The sequence below is a fragment of the Thecamonas trahens genome (assembly GCF_000142905.1).
Source record: "Thecamonas trahens ATCC 50062 unplaced genomic scaffold supercont1.4, whole genome shotgun sequence".
In the NCBI taxonomy this organism is placed as follows: domain Eukaryota; order Apusomonadida; family Apusomonadidae; genus Thecamonas; species Thecamonas trahens.
Window position 1 is genome coordinate 559,344 of NW_013657676.1, and position 17,245 is coordinate 576,588.

General features: G+C 63.9%; 7 protein-coding genes across 7 annotated transcripts; 3 read left to right on the plus strand and 4 right to left on the minus strand.

The window, feature by feature from the left end:
* Positions 1–122: 122 nt before the first annotated feature.
* On the minus strand, positions 123–4,792 carry AMSG_01116 (uncharacterized protein; the record flags this gene model as incomplete). Its single annotated transcript, XM_013906834.1, has 3 exons — positions 123–275; positions 362–4,561; positions 4,784–4,792. The coding sequence occupies 3 exons, from the start codon at positions 4,790–4,792 to the stop codon at positions 123–125; spliced, it is 4,362 nt and encodes a 1,453-aa protein (XP_013762288.1).
* A 189-nt stretch (positions 4,793–4,981) lies between these two features.
* On the minus strand, positions 4,982–6,033 carry AMSG_01117 (inositol monophosphatase; the record flags this gene model as incomplete). The annotated part of the gene is made up of 2 exons (XM_013906835.1): positions 4,982–5,832; positions 5,957–6,033. Coding segments are annotated over 2 exons (908 nt in total), but the record flags the coding sequence as incomplete, so codon positions are not given.
* A 108-nt stretch (positions 6,034–6,141) lies between these two features.
* On the minus strand, positions 6,142–7,588 carry AMSG_01118 (DNA-(apurinic or apyrimidinic site) lyase 2; the record flags this gene model as incomplete). Its single annotated transcript, XM_013906836.1, has 1 exon — positions 6,142–7,588. The coding sequence occupies exon 1, from the start codon at positions 7,486–7,488 to the stop codon at positions 6,142–6,144; it is 1,347 nt and encodes a 448-aa protein (XP_013762290.1). The 5' UTR covers positions 7,489–7,588.
* Positions 7,589–7,905: 317 nt separating this feature from the next.
* Positions 7,906–8,420, plus strand: AMSG_01119 (uncharacterized protein). Its single transcript, XM_013906837.1, has 2 exons — positions 7,906–8,053; positions 8,133–8,420. The coding sequence occupies exons 1-2, from the start codon at positions 8,023–8,025 to the stop codon at positions 8,300–8,302; spliced, it is 201 nt and encodes a 66-aa protein (XP_013762291.1). The 5' UTR covers positions 7,906–8,022; the 3' UTR covers positions 8,303–8,420.
* A 184-nt stretch (positions 8,421–8,604) lies between these two features.
* Positions 8,605–9,939, plus strand: AMSG_01120 (uncharacterized protein; the record flags this gene model as incomplete). Its single annotated transcript, XM_013906838.1, has 1 exon — positions 8,605–9,939. Exon 1 carries the CDS (start codon positions 8,656–8,658, stop codon positions 9,937–9,939), a length of 1,284 nt encoding a protein of 427 aa, XP_013762292.1. The 5' UTR covers positions 8,605–8,655.
* Positions 9,940–10,206: 267 nt separating this feature from the next.
* AMSG_01121 (cAMP-specific phosphodiesterase-4 B isoform) lies at positions 10,207–13,929 on the plus strand. Its single transcript, XM_013906839.1, has 2 exons — positions 10,207–10,460; positions 10,829–13,929. Exons 1-2 carry the CDS (start codon positions 10,227–10,229, stop codon positions 13,790–13,792), a joined length of 3,198 nt encoding a protein of 1,065 aa, XP_013762293.1. The 5' UTR covers positions 10,207–10,226; the 3' UTR covers positions 13,793–13,929.
* AMSG_01122 (RNA-binding protein 28) lies at positions 13,814–16,789 on the minus strand. The gene has a single exon (XM_013906840.1). The coding sequence runs from the start codon at positions 16,713–16,715 to the stop codon at positions 13,833–13,835; it is 2,883 nt and encodes a 960-aa protein (XP_013762294.1). The 5' UTR covers positions 16,716–16,789; the 3' UTR covers positions 13,814–13,832.
* Positions 16,790–17,245: the final 456 nt, after the last annotated feature.

The following is a 17,245-nucleotide window of genomic DNA, read 5'->3' on the forward strand; positions in this document are numbered from 1 at the left end:
CTCCACCACTCTCGCTGGCCTCTCACTGGGCGTCGCCAAGCCGACGCTCGCTGCCGCTTCCGACCACCGCCACGCCCTTCGCCCTTCCTCCTCTCTCTCCTCTGCGTCCTTCGACAAATGATTTACACCAGCATCAATGACGCTAGCTGCGTAAACTGCGCCTCGTTGAGGACCAACTGCGCTCCGCCTGCCGCGCCTTGCTTGCCCAGCCCCGAGCTCACCGTCACTTCGGCGATCTTCGCCCCGACGTCGCCCTCAGCGAGCGCCTTGTTGAGCTGCGGTGAGCCAAAGGCGCCAAAGGCCACCCCGGACCGGCGCCTGGCAGCCCACGACCAAGCACCCGTCGGACTCGGTCATTCACCTCGGCGGCCTTGACGCTCAGCGACGCCGCGTACTCTTGCTCCGCCAGCCACCGCGCCCGCGCCTGCTCGTCTGCCAGCGACACGACTCGCGGCTGCGCCAGCGCCGTCCGCGTCTCCCGCAGCAATGAGCCGAGCTCGCCGCGTGCAGTCTGCACCTCGTCGGCAAACGCTTGCAGCGCCGCCGCTCGCTTTGCCGCCGCCGCCCCACTTCGCGCCTTGGCCGGGCCCAGCGCCAATGCGTGCTTGGCCTGCCGCGCCTTGAGCGCTGCCGCCCCGGGGGTCGCCTCGGCCTTACCCTTGCCCACCCCATACTCTAGCTTGGGCAAGTCCGCAAGCGTCGCTGTCGCCAGTTGCGCCTTGAGCTCCTGAACCTGCGCCCGGAGGTACCGGATCGCCCGCATGTGTGCCGTCGAGCTCACCGCAGACCCACTGCCCGAGCCGACAGAGCCTGACCGCCCCCGGCTGAGAATCGGGTTCTTGTGCCCGCCGCCTGACAGCGCTGCCAGAATCGATTTGCCCTTGGCCACGTCCGGCGTCGGCGACTTGGGGCTGCCCGGCACCGGTGTGCTGCCAGCCGACGGGCCAGCGGACCCACCCTCGTTGCTTCCGCCCGCGCCCGCCACCGACCGCGTAAACGCTGCCAGCGGCGACATGGTGTTCGCCTTGGCCGCCGCCGCCTTCAACTCATCGTTTTCCTTGCGCAGCGCGTCGATCGCCTCGCGGTATGTCGACTCGGAGCCCTTGAGCTTGCGCACCTGTGCCTCGAGCTCGTCGACTGCGTCGATCCGCTCTTGCAGCACCTCGATTCGCTTGCCGAGCACGTCCGACTGCACTCGCGCCTCTTGCAGCGCCTGCTCGCGGCCTTTGGCCGCACGCTGCAGCCGCTCCTTCTCGGCCTCGGCAGCCTCGAGCGCAGGCCGCATGGCCTCGGCCTCGGCCACTGCCGCGCGGTACGCCTTGGCCACCACCGCCCACGTCCCGCCCGGCGCATTCCCGTCGTTGCTCTCCTCGAGTGCCAGCCATGCCGAGCCGGACCTCGGGCCCTGGCCACCCAGCGTGGCGTCAGACGTGTCGTCGTACTCGCCAGCGAGGAACGCCTCCACCAGCGACTTGACGTGCCCGCACGCAGTGAAGAGCGCATCACCCAGCTGTGGCAGCGCACGCGCAGCCTCGCCATCACCGGCATCCGGCAGACTGTAGCCCTGAACCACAACAAGGTCCGAGCTGGCCACGTGCTCGACCACAACCGCCGCCACCACGTCCGCCAAACTCGCCAAATCCTCGGCAGGGTTGGCCAGCAACGCTTCCTTGACTGCACCGGCTGCCGCCGCTGCTGCCGGGGCCAGCGCATGCAGCAGCGCAAACGCCGTGTCCAGCATGGTCCACGCCTCGTTCGACAGGTCCAGCGGCGCGTCGCCCAGGTTCTTGACTAGCTTGGCGCAGAGCCGGAGGCACGACCGCAGCTCGTCCGCCCCACCGCTCAGCGCCCCGAGGACTGCTGCTGTCGGCGCGCCCGGCCCATTAAGTGCCGCGCCCACCACTGCGGCCTGCGTCGCACCTGCACCTAGCTCTGCCCGCGCGCGCGCCAGCGCCTCGTCGTCTGGCACCGCGCCGGTCTTGACGCTCGCCTCCAGCGCCGAGAGGTGCAACAGCGTGCTCGCCGCAGCGGCCGACATGGCGCGGAACGCGCCCGAGAGCGAGATACCTAGCGGAACGGCCGCCGGCGCCCGCGCCACAAGCTCCGACGCCGTCATCGACGCCGCACCCAGCGACGGCCCGATCTCCGACGCCTCTGAGCCCGACGCCGACGCCCCGGCGAGCGCGTCAGGGCTCGCACGGGTGCAGTACGCCAGCAGCGCAGAGACGCGGTCGGTCACCAGCTCCACACCCTCCAGCGACGTCCCGACCACGAGCCCGTCGTCGACCACAAGGTCCAACAGCTCGTGTAGGTGCTTCTCTGCCGGCGCAAGGTCGCCCGCCCGCGCCGCCAGCGCCACAACCTCGGCCGGCGAGCCAGCAGCCACGCCAGCCGCGAGGAACGTCAGCAGCGTAGCGAGCTTGCGCAGCGGGCCGACAACCCGCGCCACTGCAAGCATGTCGTCGAGTAGCGCCGGCGCACCCGCCCGTGTAAACGCTGCAAAGTCGTATGTGGCATCAAAGTGGTCGAGCAACAGCCGGACCGCTGCTTGCATGCGCGAGACAACTCCCACCATGGCCACCGTGTTTGCCGGTGTCGCCGCACCTCCGTCGACGGCCACGCTCTGCGCAAACGACGCCGGCATGCACGCTGCCAGCAGTGCCTCACACTGGCGCGCAGACTTGACCGCGAAATCGGCCGCCGCCGCCTTGAGCGCCGCCGCCGCCCGCTTGGCCGCTGCTGCCAACGCCGTCGTGTCAGGCACCCCATCGGCCGTCGTCAGCGCCGCCGACGACGCCATGAGCGCAGAGAGCTTGAGGGAGGCCTCGGACGCCCCGCCACTAGACTCGGACGCCGCGTCCAGCTGCGACTGCAGGTCGGCCACCAGCACCCGGAACTGCGCAATGGTATCGCGCGACGCCTCTAACTGCTCGTACATGGCCTCCATGTCCCCAAGCAGGGCATCGGCCCGAGCGTCGGCATCGAGCGCGGCCTCGGTCAGCCGGATCTCCTCCTCCAACTGCGCCTCGATCGTGTTCTCGGCGAGCTCGAGCATGTGGTTGAGGTCCGAGACTTCGGCCCGGAGGCCTGCTGCCTGCTCCTCGGCCAGCAGCTTCTCCTCGGCCATGGCCTCCAGCTCACCGGCGGCGTCGGTGGTCGCGTCAAGCTGGTCGCGCAGGTGCTCAATGTCGTCCTGCAGGCTCGCAACCTCGTCCTCAAGCTCGACAATCCGCGCCTGTGCCGCCGGATACTGCGCCGACACCGCTGCCAGCTCGTCGAGCTGCCGCTTGTACTCGTTACGGTCCGAGGCCGCGACCTCGCGGACGTCGACCAGTGCGTCACGGAGCCGCTTGTTCTGCTTCTCCATCGACTTGTAGAATAGCTTCTGCACCGCAAGGTTCTCGGCCGAAGCCTCCTCAAGAAGCGCCAGCGAGTACTCGCCCTCGCGCGCCCGGTACAGCTCGACATCCAGCCGCAAGTCCTCGAGCTCCAGCCGGACTGTATCAAGCTCAATCTTGTAGTTGGCGGCCTGCAGTGCGGCAATGTCACGGTCGAGGTTGATCGCCTCCAGGTCCGAGTCCAGCGACGACAGCCGCGCCACGTCGGCCTCCAGCTGCGCAATCCGCTCATGGCGGTGCGCGAGCTGCTTCCGCTGGCTCACCACAATCATCGCCAGCTCGTCCGACGGCATCTCGGCCAGCCCGCCTGCGGAGGTGCCTGGGTCGGCAGCGGCAGCGGCAGGGGTGGCGGAGGCGGAGGCGGAAACGGCCGCCGTGCCACCGGCTTTGGCCGTCTTCTGCGCCGCCTTGAGCTTGGCTTGCAGCTCTTGGCACATCTTCTTATACTTGACCGCCAGCGCCTTGTACTTGTCGCTATCCTCCGAAGTCGTGGACGCGACTGACACGACCGACGCGGTCTCATCGCCATCGGCCGAATGGCTTGCTGCCGCGGCCTTACGCGAGAGGTCCTCGATGAGCGCCTCTGACTTGCGGTAGAGCGCCTTGGCCTTGGCCAGCTTCTTCTTGTCCTCGTCAGTCGCGCTCTCACCAGCAGCTTTGTACGCAGCCATCTCCTTTCGCAGCCGATCCTTGATCACCTTGTGGTTGGCCTGCCGCTTGGCCAGCTCCTTTTCCACCGCCGAGCTCGCACTAGAGCTGCCATCGCCGCCGGAAGAGCTTTGAGCTGCGGCCAGCTTTTGCATCAGTGACTTGCACTTGAGCTTGAGCTTGCGGATGAGCTCGGCATCACCGGCCGAGCCTCCTCCACCAGCGCCGCTGTCACCTCCAGCCGATGGCGACTTTTTCATCTCTGCCTTGAGCTTTGCCTTGAGCTTTGCCACCATGTTCTTCTCCTTCTCCAGAGCCTTGTTGAGCTCGGCGAGCTTAGCTGCTGCCTCAGCCCCATCTCCCACAGGAGCCACAACAGCCACGGCCCCACCAGCTCCTGCAGCTCTCTCCAGTGCAGCCACCTTGGCCTCTGCAGCCTCTGCCTTTGCCTTGAGCTTCTTGGCCATCGTCTTGTACTTTTTCACATCGGCCTCCAGCGCCGCAACCTTGGCCTCCTATGCCCATGTGTACACAGCCCACCAGTGGCAACCAGAGCCCACCAGACACGCGTGAGTATACCAAGTGTAGGGTTATGTACTTGGTGCATATGTGTGTATACGTGTGTGGTTTGTGCAGGGGGGAAGACCAAGCGGGAGGAGGGGGTGTGGGGCGGTGTGGGGCGTGGGGGGGGGGGGGTGGGAATGGAAACTATATGTGGTAGTTGGGAGGGTACGTACGTCTGCCATGGTTGCTGCCTCTTGGGTGAGACGTGTGTTGCAGTGTGTGCTTGGGAGGACGGGGGGGGGGGGGGGGAGGGAGACGGGAGACAGCAGCCAATGGTAGGCAGTAGGCAGTAGGCGCCAGCCGGGTATCAGGCCAGTCGAGCTGGTAGTGTGATAGTTCAGACGGTAGATACAACTCGCCACTGACTCTGATCTAGCATGCAATCCTTTTGTTACGACTCGGACGGCTCGTCCTCGCGAGGTTGCGGGTAGGTGGTGTCGATCTGGGCAACGATGGCATCGGCGAGCTCGCGGGTGGAGGCGACAAGCATGCGGCGGTCGTACAGGTCAAAGGGCGAGCCGTCGGTGGAACAGACAGTGGCGCCGGCCTCGGTGGCGACAATGGCGGCGGCGCAAAAGTCCCAGCAGTGCGGGCCCCACTCAAAGTAGGCATCCTGGGCACCCTTGGCGACGTAGCAAGTGTTGCAAGCTGCTGAGCCGAGGAAGCGCAGCGAGTGAGCATGGACACCTGGTGTGTCGCCGATGAGCGCGCCGTAGTTGGTCTTGAGGAAGTCAACCTTGTCGGTAGTCCGGGTTGAGCCGACCTCCTGAGCGATGAGGGCGTCGTTGATGGCGGTGATGCCTGAGGCCGAGATCTTGGCGCCATTGAGTCTGGCGCCGTGGCCCTTGGCTGCAGTGTACAGCTCGTTGAGCATGGGCATGTACACGACACCGAGCACGGGCTCCTTGTTGATGGCCAGACCGATGCAGACGGCCACAAACGGGAAGCGATGGACAAAGTTGGTGGTTCCGTCGAGCGGATCGCAAATCCATGTCGGCGCGTCGGTGAGCGGTGGGACAACGCCCGACTCGGCCGCAGACTCCTCGCCAATGCGGGCAAAGTCCGGAAAGGCAGCAGCTAGGCGGGTGAAGATCAGCTTCTCGCTTGCGACATCGGTCTCGGTCACCAGATCAACCTCGGTCGCCTTGGTCTGCACCCTCGAGTGCTTAGCCGGCTTGGCGTATGCAGCCGCAATGAGAGCTCCGGCCTCTTTGGCCACCTCCTACACAATGAAGAGTCAGTCTCCATGACGGTGGGTGAGTGCGGCGTTAGCTTTGGCAGTGGTAGTGGCAGTGGAAGGGGGGACGTCGGCGCTGCCTGCTCGAGGCCATGCTCGGGTTCCGTACGGTGACAATGTCGAGGTAGCCGAGCAGGTCGTGGTCTTCCACGCGGGTGGACGGGATGGCTTGGGTCTCGGCCATGGTGAGTCAGGTGTCGGGAGTGGGGTGGGGAGTGTATGGGGGAGGGTTTGGCGTTGGCGGTGTGTGGTGGTGCAACGTGGCTGGACGCCAGGCTCGAGCGGCAAAGCCGCTCAATTAGGCGACTCGCGGCCAAGGGGCCGGGCGCGCTTGGGTGGTGGCGATGACGTGAGATCGATGGTGGCTGGGGACGGGCGATGCCGCTTGCGGACGGCGGCCTTGAACTCGGAGGCCCAAAGGAAGAACGAGCAGCGCCAGCGGAGGTCGCCGCGCGGACCGCGCGGGCGGGCGCAGATAAAGAACTCGCGGCCTTGGTTGAGCCCGGGCTTGTTGACCACCAGTCGCTTGGTCGGCTCGCGATGGCCGCGGCATAGCGGGACTGCGTCCTGGGTCTGCGGCTTGAGTAGCTGCGTCCACGCTTGCATTGTGGACGTCGAGTTGTGGACGGCGCGGGTGGCGGGCGATGCCGCCACGGGCGGCGGCAAGGTGGCCGGACGGCGAGGCTTGGCGGCGTGCGGGGTGAAGAACTGCCGCAGTGTCACTGGCTTGGACGCGGGTGCCGACTTGGGCTTGGATTTGGGCGCCGGTCTTGGCAGCGACGACGGGGCCGGCTCGCAGCTGCGTGCAGCGGCCACAAACGCGTCGATAGTCGCCTGCGAGCCTGCGAGCTCGGGGAGGTAGATAGAGGCGAGCGGCGGTGGCGCGCGCGGGAGTGGAGCGAGCGCTGCCAGCTGCAAGTCTGCCACGACCGGGGCGTGATCCGAGCCCATCCTGTCGGCGTCGATCCAGCAGGCAGCGACGGCCGGTGCGAGCACAGCATCGACAAGGACATAGTCGATACGCGAGCCATGATTGGCCAGCCGCGCCTCGGTCTGGGTGTTCCAGCAGGTAAAGGCTCGGGTGGCGTCCGGGTGCAGGGCGCGAAAGGCGTCGACCATGCCGAGGCCACCGTCCTGCGGAAGGGCGAGCAATCCGTCGAGCCAGCGCCATGTCGACGACGGCTCCCAGTCGGACGGCAGCTCGTCCGCGTATGCCATGTCGCGCATATCGTGGACAGCGTTGAGGTCGCCGACGAGGACGACCGCGTGGCCGCGGGCCATTTCCAGAGTCATCGCCGCCCGCAGCGTGTCGTTGAACTCGGCCTTGAACTGAGCCCGGTCCTCCGTCGCGCCCGAGTTGGGACAGTAGACGTTAAAGACAACCACGCAGCCGGCATGGTGGGTCACCACCGCCCGACCCTCGTCGTCAAGCTCGTGCAGCCGGCTGCTGCTCAGCCCGGCCGTCCCTGGCGGCAGGTCAACAAAGGCCTGCGCCCTGGCGGCGTCTGGGCGAGCTGTCGCACTCCTCACATACGTGGCCGTCCCCGAGTAGCCCGACTTGACCCTCGCTCGCGCAAAGAATGCATCGTATCCGTCGACTCGGACCTGGTCTGGTGCCGACCCCACCGTCCCGAACCCCATCTTGGTCTCCTGGAAGCATATCACGTCGGCTTGGAACGAGTCTAGTAAGCTGCGCAGCCAAACAACAGTTGGGTGAGACCTGCCTTCCTCCCCCCTCCCCCCCCCCCCCCCCCCCAAAGGGAGCAGCATACCTCTTGAACTCTGCCGCACCCGCTGGCAACGACCGTAGGCCATTGACATTCCACGTTACTACCCTCATAGAGAGAGAGAGAGAGAGAGAGAGAGAGGGAGGGAGCGAGAGTGAGAGAGAGAGCGGTAGGCACGCGTGTGGCCGAAAAAAGGTCGTGGTTTGTCGAGTGTGTGGCAGACGGGCAAGTTCGCGCCAAGACGCCCCACCGATGTCAGCACACGCACCGTCCCACCACCACGCTCGACACCCACTACGCCCACACCCACCACACCCACTACCTCACTCACACCCACATTCTCCCGTCTCTACCCTTGCCCTTCCATCCTTCATCCCTCCTCTCAGTCTACACGACTCCGCCTACCTCAAACCTTCACGAATCCTTGCCCACCCCAACCCCCATCATCATGGAGCACCAGGTCCAACAGGCCATGGAGGGTACGTCCAACCTATAGCATCCATTCTCCCTCTCTCTCTCCCATCCCCCTCCACTCTCCACTCATCTATTCTTTTGCAGTCATTACGGAAATGTCCGATATGCTCAACACTGGGCTCACTCGTGAGCAGCTGGCACTGGTGGTCGACCTGTGCGAGAAGGGCGTGAACCCGGAGGCTCTGGCAGCTGTCATCACAGAGATCCGCCGTGAGGCCGAAGCACTCAAGGCTGAGGCTGCTCATACACCGTAGGGCGAGAGTGGCCGACCCAAGACGCAGATGTGGTGAAATCTCCCGCAACGGTGGTGATGATGCGACGATTGGCTTCTCGCTCGACTTTCTCCTCCTCCTCCTTCTCCCCCCCCGCCACGGTCCCGCCACGGTCCCGCCTCGATGCGCCTACACTGGATCGGACCCTCCAGCCTCAGATGGGCTCAATGTCTTACCCGCCCTCGCCCCTGCTGCTCCTCCTCGCCGCCCCGCGGTAAATCGAATCCGGGCTCCATGCATGTTACCGATTTCTGGGCGCGGCTCCGCAAAGCAAAAATGGCGGTCGTTGCGACCGCTGCTCTCGACTTGGCGATTGAGACACTGCACCCTGAGCCATGGAGTGTACTTGGGTTGTCGATGGTGTCTTTGTCACCGCTGACCGCGATATGGTGAACGAGCGGACGAGCGAGGACGCTCAATCCGTCTTTGATGTTTCGTCCCCACTCACATCAAGCACAAGTGGCGCCGACGCCCGCCCGCGGTGCGATGTGTGTGGCAAGCCGTTCGACGGCTGGTCGGCTGTCTTTGCTCACAAGGGCTCCGGCGAGAACTGCGATCCGGGCGCGGGCGCTGCGGGCGAAGCCGAGGCGACGGTGACAATGTCTGCGCGCGTCGCGGACGAAGTCCGCGACACGGTCCACGCTCTTGGCCGCGAGCTGGTCGAGTCTAGCGATGGGCGGTGGAGTATGAAGTATCTGGCGCGGAGCGTCGAGTTTGCGCTAGACCAGCTGACCTATGCTCGGTGCAACGCGTACAACCTCGAGCGGTGGTACCCCGCAGTCGAGGCCGCGTACGATGCGGCCGGCAAGCCTCTGCCGACCGCCCGCTCGATCTTCTTGCCGCTCTCGGACCCCGACATTGACATCCTGTGCAAGACGTTCTCGCGTGGTGAGTTTGGCTCGAGCCTCTCGCGGGCCGAGTCGGAGACGCTCGCGGCACTTGAGCGACGGGTCCAGGCCGCAATGGACGAGGCGACCTTGATGTCAACGCGGTTTTTCGTGCGGCTCTCGACGCGCTCGCCCAAGGACGCCGTGACTAGCCAGGACGGCACCGCCAAGGACGCGCTGGCAGTGACCCGGGCGCGCGAGGCTCTCGCGCTCATCGGCCGCTCGATGCGCTGCTACTCAGACTTGCAGGCGCACCTCAAGTTTCGGGCTTTGCCCAACTTGCCAGCGATGAACCTCATCTTGCGCGAGTGGGTTGACATGCCGTTTGACTACGAGTTCCGCTGCTTTGTAGCCAGCGGCGCGCTTACCGCCATCTCACAGTACGCCTGCTTCGATGTGGTGCCCGAGCTTCACGACACTGCGACACTCGATGCGATCCGCGACGCCATTGTCGAGCTCCACACTTCGCTCGACCCGCTGCTGTCTCTCGACTCGTATGTGTTTGACGTGGTATGGATGCCGGACACGGGCTCTGTCTCGCTCATCGAAATCAACCCGTTTGGAGCCGAGCTCTCATCGGGCGCATGCCTGTTCTCTTGGACCCGCGACCGCGCACTGCTCTACGGCGACGAGCCGGCTGCCGGCAGCCAGCCCGCCGTCCGAGTTCTCCGCGAACTGATCGGCAAGGCCTCTGTCCCGCGCGTGGCACCGTCGGCCATGTTTGGCGTCTGAAGAGTGTAAACGTTGGCCGCGTCTGCCATGCTTGTCGCGATGACGTTCGCCTGAGCGTGGCAACCGCTGCCACCGCAACCAAAGCACGCGCTTTGCTGGCGCCGCGTCTACTTTCGGTATCGCGTCGAGGACCTTGCGACGACCCTCCTGCTCCGTCTCATCCTTCGCGGTTTGTGTCACCTTTGCCTCGCACTGTGATGGTGCGACAGCATTCTCGACCAGGTTGTGCTGATCACGTCAACGCTCGTATCACGGCGCACTCCTCTTCAACCTCGAATTGGCCCAGCATGTTGGGCCACGATAGGATTGGAGTGGCCTTGAGTCTTGCAATGGTAGCGACGACCATACTCACGAGCCACATTGCAGGAGGAATTCTCACAGGCTATGTCCCTCCTATCAATGTGACCATCGTCGGCCTGTACCCTGTGACAGGTTCACTTGCCTCTCCAGGACAGGATATTGCATCGGCGGCAAAGCTGGCTGTGTCTCACGTAAATGCCGAGCCGCTGCTCCTCCCAAACGTACGCCTTCTGCAGTTGATCCTTGCCTCCTCCTCCCCCCCATGCCTTCCTCCTTCCCATGGCCACCGCCATGACACCCTCACCCCCCATACCCCCTATATCCCCCCCCCGTCCATACCCCCTCCATACCATGCCCCTTCCCCCATCTCAATGTCATTTCCCGTTCTATGTCTCCCATTGGCGTCGGGCGCCCTTGCTGTGACAAACGCGGCGGAAACCGTTTCACCCTTCCTCCACCACCACCGCCACCACCACTACCTCCACCACCACTACTACTACCACCACTACCACCACCAACTTGTGGTGACAGACCTGTTGTTGGAAATGAGACTCATGTGAAGACCATGCTCCGGCTGGTGGGTGTTTAGACTCGGATTATTCTGGAGGCTGTGGATACACAAGCTAGTGCGGCTCAAACAACGTTGTCGTTGCTGGCTACGTTGAGGAACGTTCAGCGCATTGTGGCTATCTCTGGAGCAGCAGTGTCATCGGTCTCGCGATCTGTGCAGAACATCGTCTCAGTCTTCAATATTCCGATGATCTCGCCAGCTTCAACAGCAGCTGTACTCTCCAACAAGGCATTGTATCCTACGTTCATGCGAGTTGTTCCGCCTGACACGCTCCATGGCTCTGCAACAGCGTCGACAATCAAGAGCATCGGCTGGCGGCGAATTGCAACAATCTTTCACGACGACGACTACGGGATCTCGTCGAGCCAGTCTTTGGTGACCAAGGCAGTGGAGCTCGGCATCGAGGTCTCGGCGCAGATCTCGTTTCCGTTTGGGACGACCGACTTTGTTACTGTTGTTGACGCAATAGAAAAGCTCTCGGACACGCACGTCCTGTTCATCGCATGCTACACTTTTGAGGCTGTGGAACTCTTTCGTGAGCTCATCAAGCGTGACCTGACCACCGGGCGGTTTGTCTTCTTTGGCTCGGATTGGCTCGTCGACGAGTTTTTCGAGTCGGATCTGGACCAAGACAAGCTCCACGGCCTGCTTGTGCTGCAATACCTGCTTGATTCATCGCCGCTGATGGATGCGTTTACCGACGAGTGGGAGACGCTCAACTCGACCGAGTATCTCGGCGCCGGCGACCGTACGTACAGCCAGTTTGCACCGCTCTCATACGACACGGTCATGACTACGGCGTACGCGCTGCAGGCTGCGATCGACGATGGCGTCGATGTGTTTGACGGCCAGGTCCTGCTTCCGTATATGGCACAGACCACGTTCATTGGGCTGACCGGCAACATCAGCTTCGACGTCAACTACGACCGTATCTCACCGCTGGCCATTCGGAACTACAAGGGCGGCGCAGCATTGCAGACGGTCGGCCAGTGGGACACCGCGTCGAACTCGCTGGTATTTACCGACTCGATCATCTACCCTGGCAACATGACACGGCCGCCGCACCTCCCTATTGTGGCGTCGCCCGAGTCTGACAAGCTTTTCATTGTGTTTGTCACGGTCGGCGTGGCCATCATTGTGATGGCGGCGATCATGCTCACTGTGAGTATAGTGATCATTCGGCGGCGGCGGGCGCAGGTTGCGTCGCTGGAAGAGCAGAACAAGCAGCTCAACCTGGAGGCGCGGGCACTCAACTCGCGGCTGGACGTGCTGTCAGAGCAAACAGCGATGGCATCTGGCCGGCAGAGCGGGCCGGTCATTGACATGCCAGTCAATCAGGTGCTCGGCCTCTTGTGGCGACTGCAAGGCTCTGTCCGCAACCCCATCGACGTCCGCGACATCAACTCGGCCATCGAGGCCATCCAGTCGAACGTCCTATTCACACCCGAGACCCGCGACGACGCCTCGGTCTCTTCGAACCGCGACAACCTTACCCGTGACTGGATCCGCAAAACGCTCATCGGAGGAACTGGGCCGGCTGCGGCCGGAACCCACGGTTCGGCCTCGTACACCCGCAGAGGCTCCCACGTCCGGTCCGGCTCGCGGATTCTGCTCCCGATCTCGCCCTCCCCGCCCTCCCCGCTCGACTTGGGCGTGTCGAGAGAGACTGCGTTCAAGCCGGCGCCGCACCTGGCACCACTGCTGGAAAACCTGGCGTCGCTAGAGTTTGACATCTTTGCGCTCGCCATCCGCGACACGTGCACGCTGCGATCGGTGTTTTTGGCCATCTGCACCGAGAAGCAGCTGTTCACCCAGCTCGGCCTCGACTCGTCGGCTCTGGCACGGTACATGATGGTGTTGGACAAGGCGTGCGAGGGCATGTCGAACCCATACCACAACGTGCTCCACGCCGCGGACATGGTCCAGTTTGTGCACTTTCTCCTCTCGACCTCGGGCCTGTACGCGGTCCTCTCACCGCTCGAGTCGTTCGCTGCGCTGTTTGCGGCTGCGATCAAGGACGTGGGCCACCCCGGCGTCGACTCTTCATACCTGATCAAGACCAAGTCGGTTCTCGCCATCCGGTACTCGAATCGGTCTGTGCTTGAGCAGCACGCATTGGCGATGGCATTCCAGCTCGCCCTTGCCGACAAGTTTGACGTGTTTGCGCCACTGAGCGCCAAGTCCTTTGCCGCCTTTCATGAGCTCGTTGTCGAGCTCGTGATCGGAACCGACATGCACAAGCACGTCGAGGTTATGTCGCGCTTCAAGATTGCGTTCGGACTCGGGCGTGAGGGCGGGTCGGAAGCATTACCGCAGCATGGCCAGGCACCGCTCCAGGGCTCGCAGCTGTTGGAAGGCATCCAGTCGAACGCCAAGCTGAGAACGATTGTGCTGCAGCTGATTGTCAAGATGGCGGACGTGTCGTATCCGTCGCGGCCGTGGGCTAAGGCCAATTCGTGGGCGCACCGGTACTCACGCGAGGCGTTCCAGCAGGGCAAGCAGGAGCGGGCGCACGGGTTGGCTGTCTCGCCGTTCATGGACGGCATGGCGTCGTCGGTGGCCAAGGCGCACGTGTCGATGATCCGCATCGTGGCGCTCCCCATGTTCCAGGCCTGGTGCGAGCTCTTCCCCATCGACGAGTGCCTTGGCCACATGCGACACTGCCTGCGGCACTGGTCGTCGGCGTCGACTGACGAGATGGAGCACGCCCACGAGACGGCGCTCGCGGCCATGGACGCCTTTGACCGGACATTCTTTGCCTCGGACGGCGGCTCGCCGGTAGTCACCAACGGCGGCATGCAGAAGAGCACGCTAGCGCCCAACCAACCCAACTACATCGAGTCGGTCATCTCAGGCCTTCTCGACGTCCTTGACGACGATGAGCTCTGTGAGGAAGATGAGGACAACGAAGCGACGCCGGTCGCGAGTGGGGCCGATGCGGACATCGCCGTTGCTCTTGACGCGCACGGCGGCGAGGAATGAAGCACACAGCCCTACTCTCGGTTCTGCAGCTATCATAGTGTTAATCGAACCAGCGCTTCTTCTTCTTGCCACCGGCAGAGGCGAGGACGGCGCGGAACTCGTCGACCAGCGAGCCACCGGCGTTGTTGCCACTCTCAGCCTTGCGCTTGCGCGATTTGTTGTCGCTGCCACCAGCGTTCTTGCTGTTCTTGCTCCTTCTGTGAGCATCCTGGGACGACGACGAAGCGGCGGCGGCAGCAGCGGCCTCGGCCTTGCGCTTGGCCTTGTTCGCCTTGCGACGCGAGAGCTTCTTCTGTGGCACTTCGGGCTCGACGACAGCGGCGTCATCGAGGGCATCGCGGGCGGCGTTGAGCTTGCGGCGCTTGGCGGCGCGTCGCTCATCGTTGGACGGCTGCTTCTCGATCGAGTCGTTGCCGGCGGCGAGCTCACGCCGGCGCTTGCGAACCTCGTTGTCTGAGCCAAACAGCGAGAGCTTGTTGCTCTTGGCAGGCGCCTTTCTGCCAGCGCGCGAGGAGGCGTTTGCGGACTCGGGGGCAGTGCGCGAGGCTTTGACGGAGAGCTCGTGGCGCTCGATGGCCTCCTTGGCGTCGACAGCAAACTCGACGATGAGGCGCCGTTCGTCAGAGTAGAACTCCGGATTGTTGTTGAGGAGCTGGAGAGCCTTGAGGGCGTCGTCGTGATGGGCAAACTGGACGAAACCGTAGCCGCGCGAGCGGCCGATGCCTGCGGCGGTGATGCGGTTCTTGTCGCGGACAATCTTGACCTGCTTGATGATCTTGTGGCGGACATTGCGGTTGAGGGCCTTGAGAATGTCGGCCTTGAGCTCCTTCTCGGTCTTTGTCAGCGGGATGTTGCGAATGGCGAGGCGCTTCGTAGAGACCATGTTGTTGGGGTTCTTGAGAGCAGCCTGCTTCTCCTCGTAAGCCTTGACGCGCTTCTTGAGGTCCGACTCGGACATGCCGACGGCGGCGGCGGAGCCCGGGAGGATGACTCCCTCGTTGGCGATGGCCACGTTGCGGGCGTCGCGGCGCTCGGCCTCGGCACGGGCCTCGGCGCGGTGGTTGACCAACTCGCGCTCGCGCGACTTGTCGACGGCGAGGACGACAAAGAGGCGGCGCTGGTTGAGGAAGATGCCCTGGCCGGCGTGGGCCGGCTTGCCCTCAGTGTCAAGCTCAGGCTCGTCGTCGTCGACGTCCTCGTCGTCGAGGCGGAGGCCCATCGAGGCGACGACCGATCGGCGGTTGAGATGCGACTTGGACTTTGCGGTGGACTTTGAGATGTTGAGGTCGTCCGAGCGGATGGCGGCGGCATCAATGGCGGCGGCGGCCTGCGCGGCGGTGTCAAACTTGACAAAGCCGACGCCGCGTGACTCGCCCGAGACCTTGTCATACACGATGCGGGCAAAGAGGACGTTGCCAAAGGCCGAGAAGGCCTCGGCGAGCTCGTGGTTCTGGGTCTCAAACGAGATGTTGCGGATAAAGACGGTGCGCTTCTCGTTGACGTCGGACGGGGCCTCGCGTGCGGGCCGGGCCGGGCGGTCGCTGGACTTTGAGCGACGGCGGGCGTCCGAGTCCGAGTCCGAGTCGCTGTCCGAGTCGTCCGAGCCTGAGCCCGAGTCCGAGCCCGAGTCCGAGCTGGCGTCGCTCTCGTCGTCCTTGACGGCGGCCTCAAAGACGCTCTTGGCAAAGGCAAAATCGACGGCAATGGGCCTGCGGAACGGTTGTGCGGCGTTGACGGCGGCGATGGCGGCGGCGGCGTGCTCGCGACGCGAGAACTCAACAAAGCCAAAACCGCGCGACTTGCCCTCGCTGTTGAGCGGGAGGTGGACGTCGACGAGCGGCCCGTGGACTTCAAAGACGGCGCGGAGCTTTGCGGCGTCGACAGACCACGGCAGGTTGCGGACGATGAGGCGGCCGGGCTTGCCCGAGACCTTGGCCTTGCGCAGCGGGTCAAGGACAATCCATGCCTGGAGCGGGACGCCCTTGTGGATGCGGTCGTCGAGGGCTTCGACGGCAGCGCGGGCGAGCTTGGGGGTGAGGAACACAAGGTGGGCCTGAATCTCTGCGGGCGACTCACCGGCGAGCTGGCCGAGCATGTTGAGCTCCTCGGGCGTGAGCTTGTCGACGTCGACGGTGTGAGCCGATGAGGCGTTGTACTTTTCCGACGAGAGCGGGCCCGAGGTCGGCGTCACCTCCATCTTGTCGCTGCCAAGGACAGGAAAGGCGAACGAGTGGAGCGAGCCGAGCTTGATCTTGAGAGCCTTCTTGAGCAAGACGCGGAGGGCCTGCTTGCCCTTGGTCACCTCGGAGATGGTAAAGCCGCGAACAACGACCGTCCGGGCAAGCATCTTGTTCCTCGTCCACGACTTGGCCTCGACGGGTGCGCCGGACTTGCCCTTCTTGCCCTTCTTGCTCTTCTTCCCCTTCTTGCCCTCCTTGTGGCTCTCGGCCTTGGCCTTTTCCGATGCGAGCAGCTCGAGCTTGTCGGTAGCCGGATCGGCGGCCTTGCGGGCAGCCTTTGCCTCTTCGGCCTTTGCCTTTGCTAGCGCAGCCGGAGGCATGGCGACGGGAGCCTTCTTTGCCTTGGCATCATCATCATCCTTTGTCCCGATGACGAGACCAGGCGCATCCGATTCACCGTCAGCACCAGGCAGCGGCTCCCGAAGACGACGAGAAGAGTAGACGACAGTCAGAGAATGACCCTTGACGGATCGCTTGTGGAACTTTGAGATGGCCTTTGCGGCATCTTCCTTGAGCGCAAAATGAACGTAGCCAAAACCACGCGAGACCATTGAGCCCTTTTCGGTGACCACAAAGGCATGTCGGAGCGGACCGACTTCAGAGAAGAGCGCTTCCAGCTGTGCAGTGGTAAACGACGGCGGGAGGCCACGGACATGGACCATAGTCTCGGACTTCTTCCCCATCTTTGCACCGTCTGGAAATAGGTGGTGGTTTCGGACTTGGTGCTTTGGCGTGAGGTGGCGGTAAGTGGTTGGTGCGTTGGTTGAGTTGTGTGAGGATGGCGGTGGGATGGATGGATGGATGGGTTTGGGGTGGTGGCGGGATTGGGGGGTTGGGGGTTGGGGGTTGGGGGTAGTGATCATTGGCGGGATTGGGCCGGGGGATTGAGGAGGAGGGATCTATGGAGGGGCTTGGTGGTGGGGGTGGTGGTGGTGGGTGGGGGGGGTAATGATCGGGAGGAGGCGCAGTGATCGGATCGGATGGGAAGGGAATCGAGTCGGGATCGGATCGGATGGGAAGGGGGAGGGGGAGGGGGGTTAGGGATGCGATCTGGAGGAGGGCATTGTCCAGAGCGGGCGGGATCGGGGCAGTGATCGCGAGGTAGACCAATCTGTAAAGGAGTGTGTGGGAGAGTACATGTCTTAAAATCGGCTTTCATGCCCCCCCCCCCCCCTCGCCCCGCCTCAGGACTCAACATTTCATTTTCACCCTC